We start from the raw sequence: 6,940 nt of genomic DNA on the forward strand, positions 1-6,940 counted from the left end.
GTTGTAAGTGTGGAGTTTGTATTTGGTTCTTCCTTTATCTATAAAAAAAAGGCGTGCTTTCTCGCGCGTTCCTGAAAAAAAAAATTAATGAGAGAGATAAGATTAGAGTAATATAGATGGATACTGTATTATAGCGCACATTACGAGAAAAGCTAATGCTAAATAGATCTTGTACACATATTTGTATTGGGATTCTACAAAGTAATAAATTTAGAAGATTATGATACTCCCTCTCTCACAGTTTATTAGGCGTGTGCGTACTCCTAGGTCGCAAATTTGATCAAATTAGTATTAGTTATATGTTATAAAAATTATATCATCAGAAAGTTTAGAAAGTTTAGATGTTCTATTTTCTAATGATATAATTTTTGCATTATATAATTTAAATTATATAGGTCAAATTGATGACCTAGAGATACGGGGAAGACTACTAAACTGAGACGGAGGAAGTACTATTATATAATCCACCCACTATAGTGATAGTATCATAGACAAGTATCATATACATGATACTACTATATGATACTATGCACTATGACCAGCCTAATACAATATAGTTTGCAATCGTAACATCTTATATTACTGGACGGAGGGAGAATATAATACATCTCTTTTGCAGGGAGCTATCATGTATGACTTGGTATAATGTGCGGCAAATATTATCTCCATTTGTCCTATGTGACCCGGGTGCTTATAATGTAAGGCAAATATTATCCTTTCAATGTGTTTTTCTTCTCAACTGTGTATTTTGCCTTGGTTCTTATTATCAGTTAAGTTTTCCTTACCCCATGAATCGTTGGTTCTTGTTCTAGTTATCTGCCGCCCAATTCTTAGGCTTGTCTTAACAGGCGACAATCATTATTTGTATTTCACTTTTACCTTGGTCAGTTGTTCTCTCGGTCTTCTTCTCTGACAGTAGTTTGCCTTGCAAGGGGTGTTTCCATGACCACAACGGATCGAGCGATCTTAGGTTTCCAGGGTGAGTAGCTCCACACAACACAGCTGAGGGTTTTTTTTTTGGCACTAGAGTTTTCATGGAAATTAGTGGGTATAATACTCTAAAATATTAGTAGGTGATCCTCAATCTATTTAATAGGGGTAGCCGTATTGGGGATTAAAAAATACACTAAGATTTAGGAAAAAATAGGGATAAGCAAAAAATTAAACTCGCTCAATACTACTACCAAACATGTTTTTAGAAGTAAGTGAAGATTTAAAGTTTGTTGGAGATTAATCCCCACGAAAACTCTAGTACGGCCTGAAGAAGTGCAAGAAGCCAGCATCAAATCAGAAGACGGACCGCTCTCACTGTCACAGTAGTTAGAAATAAAATATAATACGGAAAACATAAAACCAACAGTCCATCAAATTGACCGGAAAGACACTACGAAAACGTGAAAGGAACAGAGATGGTCATATCATTTTAGGTGCAAACAAAAAAAAATCAAGGTAGAGTTGAGCTGGGTTATTCTCAAGGTTTAAAATAGCGCGCTATTTCTCCGTTAATACCACGCAATAGCATATTTGGAGGGTCTACGCTAAATTTTAGTAATTTTACTCGCTATGACGCTATTTGTGAAATAGCATGATATATCGTGCTAAAACTTCATAGCGTTAGCGCGCTATTTTTTCAAGCAAAATTACTTTCACTTTTTCATGATGATAAACTGGTTCCTCTTCTAGATTAGAACTTAATATCACTAATGCTGATGATTCTTAATAAATAATTTATACTATGTTGTTGTCTTGTGGAATACTGATGTTAGCTTTCTGAAAAATTCGAGATCTATTTGTTGTATGTGGCTATGTATATATGATTCAGACATTTTTTGGACTAAATATCCAAACTTTTTAGTGAAATCCTTTATTTTTAGACTACATTTGATATATTTTTTCAAAACACTATTTAAAATATAGCACGCAATTACCACGATATAGCATCCATAGCGTTTGAAGGAGACCGACGCTATTTCATTTAGCACGCTATTTTAAACCTTGGTTATTCTCATAGCCCAAAAGAAGAAACTGCTCACCTTTCAGTCCTGTGTTGAAAGCTACAGCTAATCAGTTGTCTGTTCTTTCATAGCTACCTTTTTCTTTCTTCTTTCTTTTTCTGCAACTCGTCTGATAAAACCAATAAAAAAATACACAGCAGAGTCCTGCTATTTCCTCAAGAAAAAAATGGAACAGAAAAAAAGAATTTCTTTCATCATTATTCAGTGCATGAAGGACAATCTTCTCTTCTTATGTTGCAATGGCAGAGATCATGCCCCGCTCGTCGGTTTAGCAAAAAAAAAATCTTTCGTTATTTAGTGCATGAACAGCACAAGACAATTGGTCAACAGAGTATGGCAGGAAAACAGCGAGAGGCACCAGGCAAAACGAGAAAGAAAATAATTGACAGCCTGAACAATCATCCTAAGAAACTTTGCTAGTTAAACTAACATCAAATTGGCTGCAACCATTTATAATGGAAATGACAGCAAGCAAACCTTTCTTGTTTATATAACAAATTATCCTCAAGAATTAGGTGCTATCCTGTAACCGTATCAGTCAAAACATAAGCAGTTCACTTAAGACCTACTGCTTGCAGGACATACTTATCCAGTGTCAACCCTTGAGTGCTGAGTAAGACGTGAAATGGGGATATGAAAACAGTAGAAGGATGTGCAAGTGACGTGCATGTTCTTAACAATGGAGCGAGAAAGCCCAGTGTATCAGATATTCTCTATATGTAGAGGAGATCAATGGTTAAATAAGAATGGTGTGTCCCATGCCTTCTATCTCAGCCACCATCTTTGGGCTGCGGAAATGGGCGTGTTAAGGAATGGAGCATAGCGATGAATGTGCGGGTTTACAGCCCGGCCAATTCTTGCCCACACACTCTGGTGATAACCCGATGTTACAGGAGCATGGTACATCAACTTCAACAGCTGTACAAAATAGATGCGCACAGAAAAATTAGTTAGGTAATATAGTTGTGGATGCACTAGTTGAAAATCTAAAGGGTTTAGTTACAAAGAAGTAATCAAGTAACATCCATGATCCTTGTCAATTATTGAGCTATCATATAAAACAGTACCCCGCTTATACAGTATGAAGGATATCATCAAATTTTAAATGTTAAAAGCAATGTTAGCACAGATGGGGAGGGGGTAGGGGAGACCTTATACATATGAAAAACGTGTTCTCACTTTCCAGTGGTTGGGTGAGATGCATTGTAATGCAGCTAACAAGAGATGCAAATACTCAATCTACATTGCCCTCATATTCCAAACTACTGGAAGCAGAAAACGAAACAAAAGCAGGGAAAAACGCTTGTTTACTGAAGGACAACTCACATGAAAGTACATGAATGTCTGAATTATGTTGCGTTTCGACCTGCATGAGAAAGAACACATGGCATTTGATGTAAGTATAGATACAAAAACCTTCGCTAAATAGTTTACCAAGAAGTGAACGGTTGAACATACGAGAAAAGTGATACAATCATAAGAAAGCCCAGGGCAATTTCAGCATTTGAACAAAGGATGCTAACTGTGGTGTTGTTTGTCTCCACCCACAAACAAGGCTCCTCCAGGTATCTCCTAAACAAGAGATAAACACGAAATCAGTAACCACAGGCTTTGATAAAAGCTGTATACTGAGTTTGCACGAATCAGTGACTAACCTATAGAAAGAGGAGCGTGCGAAATTACGCCTCAGGAATCTAGCAACATGATCAAGTGCCCAGCAAAGCACTGGCAGTAGAGCAACTGAATAAAGAAAAAAATGAAACTGCTAAGGCCAGAACAGAGATTCGACTCACAAATCTGAAGCAGTGGAAAAAGGAACTGAAGCTTACTCTTAAAGTGTACATTAGATGTGAACATCATAAGAGAAAACATCAAATGAACAAAGTCCTTGGCTACAATTATAGACTGCAACCAAGGCTGAATGGCAGGCATGTTCCATGCTCTTGGTTTCTACAGGCAGAAGGGAGTGGGGGGATCAGGATTGAGAAATAAAGGAAATTGACACAAACAAAACTAAAAAAAAGGTACTGTACTTCATATATTCATTCGATAAGCAGGAATTTACCCCATAAGTGCAGTATAAAGAATATGCCGACGAGCATATGGTTCCTAGCAATGAAAGTCTATATGCTTTGCTTGCGATATCTTTCGGTAGAATTGGAAGTATTCCAAGACTAGAAACAACCAATACCTGCAAAACCGCATGTCACAAACAATATTACACTATGAAATGTAACAATATAAATTAAGAAAAAATGATGATGAAACTGGAGTTAGGGGACTGAGAAAGTGATGACCATGGCATTTGTTTTTCCTGCTGAACTACGGTTCTGACCTACACTGGGCATATATGTTATCACAGTGGTTCACACAAATGAGAAACAAGAGACCAGGGCCTAAGAACAAAAGTTGTGATCGCGAAAGAAGTGAAGTATCTTAAGGGAATGGAACACTAGACCATAATGAACAAAAATATGCTCACTGCGAGTAGATTATTAATATGATTTTCTATGTTGAAGGAGACAAGGTAGCTATCCATACCCAAGCATTGATAGAGAAATGTATAGTTCTTCCATCAAACCGTAGAGAGCTTCCTGTCCTTTCTGCTGGCGGTGGTTGGGATGCACTAGATCCTACATATAGGAGCAAAATATAGCTATGACTGATGTGGCAATGAGAGGAAACATAGTGACAATTATTTTCCAGCTAGTTCAAATTTCCATTACAGAAGTAATCTATTAAGCACTAGAGTTCTTTTTGTTTTGCAGAGAAGGGACCACCAAGGTTTCTGAACCCTGGTAAAGCCACGAGCCGTATGAGAGCATGCAAATTACAGTGCTAAGAACACAGAATAAGTAATAATATAAATGGTAAGGAGTAATTCCTAGAGTGCCTTCAGCCAAGAATCTTGCCACTTCCTCCAGATGAAAAAAATAAGTACCAGAATTCACTGTACCCGAGTCACGAGCTCTAACATTCTCACTGGATGGCGTAGATGAAGAACTGGTTGCTGATTTGTTGGATGGAGTAGAACTTGTGGAAGACATTGGTTCAACCACCAAATCAGGATCCTGAGGGTTAAAGAAGTGAAGTGATGCTCAGTACTTTAACTTGGGTATGACTCTCAGCTTGAGAAGGATCAGTTACAATCAGCAAAAAACTGTAAGATGAATAAGCAACACTATAATTACGCTGTCCAGAAGTGGATAGATGCAGTAAGGATGGTAAATGAACATACGAACGGACGAAATGGAGAACAACTATCAAATAATAGGCATTAAATAACTGGATCATAACCAAAGAAAAGCCACTTTTCATAACCAACATGACTCAAAAAACTATTGACATATCAAGATGGCAATGCTAGTATGTAGCAGCCAGAGGTTGAACATGTCATGCTTCCGGAAAGGAAAAGGTAAGTTGAACATGTAAGATGGATAAGGAACAAATCTTTAGTGAAAGTAAAACCAGCTTTCAGCCCTTTGACACCCAAATTGCACAACCGCAAAATGGGCATGTTTCATTGAGAAGAAAGTGAAAGCTACATCACCCAGTACTTCTAGACAATTTACCAATCCCAGTTCTTGTGTTTCAACTGGCATCCTATGACCCTCAGTTAGAAGGGAATATATAATCAAGCAATATGCTCAAGACTAGCACTGGGACATTGGCAATACAAAGATATCTACCCTGTTGAAGGAATAAGGCAAAGCTCCGCATGCGCATCCTAGAGGTAATGACAACATAAAAATACAAATGACAGGTAACTTAAATCTTGAGCTCTAAAACTTATTAACCTGCCCAGCGACCATTGATAAAGAAGATCGAGATCTTACTCTACAGAAAAAGGGATTAACATGGGCGTCTTGATGTTTGAGCTACATTAAGCGGTACCGCTCGGATGAAACACTCTGGGTTCATCATCAGTAATGCAATACAACAAATATAGGCAGAACGAATTTGTAAATGTGGAATAGTAGAACTCGAAACGTTGGCAACTGCACGGAACCAAAGGACAAACGTGGCACTAGCACGATGGTTCAGACAGATATCATGCAACCCCATAGAAACCAATTTGGTAATAGGACGCTAGCGGTACAACGCTGCAATCTGGTAGTACTATCTTAGACTGCCAATTGCACACTTGGAGCATCTAATTTCAAGCCATCGAACCACTTCCAACGCATAATTCTCCCGACACCAGCACACTGGGAGCGAAGTCAAACAGATCGTACTAGCAGCTACGCGAAACGGGAAGAGACATCCACCCAATCGAAGTGGTCAGTGTCTTGGGGAAGGGCTTACGATGTATCGCTGGTAGAACTTGCGCTTGAAGTGGTCGACGACGTCGGCGCGGGAGGCGAGGTGGGGCGGCACGAGGACGTTGGACCAGTACCCCGCCCACCGCGCGTCGTTCTCGTAGTCGTACGCCCCCGCCGCGATCCGCTTCAGCCGCTGCGGGTCCCCGCCGCCGCCGGTGCTCGCGTCCCCGTCCCCCATCGCCGCGCGCGCGGATCCTCCTGCCTGCCTCGCCTACCGTGGGGTTTGGGTTCTTCTGGCTGGAGACTCGCGATCCGGGACGGTGAGAGATGCCTGCACAAAATTTCTGTTGGTGCGACCAAATGCGATGCGAGAGATGATTTTTTTCTTTTCGTCTGAATGCACGGTGGGGCCTGAATATTGTTGGCAGTTGGGATCTGGGAATATCCTAGAGCCTACAAGTGTGAAGCCCGGCCTAAAACATGATCAGTTTCGTTTTTCCGAAAAGGGGATATTTTAAACCAAAAAAGGCATCAGAGTCAAGAATTCAGTAAAATTTGCAAAAATACACTTAGAGTGGCAAACTTTGGTGCACGCTAAGCCTAAGCGTCAGCGAACCGACTGATATGGGGAGTATCGGACTTACAAACCGTCTGATCTGCTTT

General features: G+C 39.7%; 1 protein-coding gene across 1 annotated transcript; it reads right to left on the minus strand.

Annotated features, from left to right (window-relative positions):
* Positions 1-2,441: 2,441 nt before the first annotated feature.
* LOC124661343 lies at positions 2,442-6,515 on the minus strand. The gene is made up of 9 exons (XM_047199204.1): positions 6,321-6,515; positions 4,972-5,086; positions 4,557-4,648; positions 4,081-4,206; positions 3,845-3,965; positions 3,671-3,755; positions 3,474-3,587; positions 3,342-3,381; positions 2,442-2,933 (listed from the first exon to the last, which is right to left on the minus strand). The coding sequence occupies exons 1-9, from the start codon at positions 6,513-6,515 to the stop codon at positions 2,781-2,783; spliced, it is 1,041 nt and encodes a 346-aa protein (XP_047055160.1). The 3' UTR covers positions 2,442-2,780.
* Between the last annotated feature and the right edge of the window lie 425 nt (positions 6,516-6,940).

Source organism: Lolium rigidum, chromosome 6 (genome assembly GCF_022539505.1).
Source record: "Lolium rigidum isolate FL_2022 chromosome 6, APGP_CSIRO_Lrig_0.1, whole genome shotgun sequence".
NCBI lineage: Eukaryota > Viridiplantae > Streptophyta > Magnoliopsida > Poales > Poaceae > Lolium > Lolium rigidum.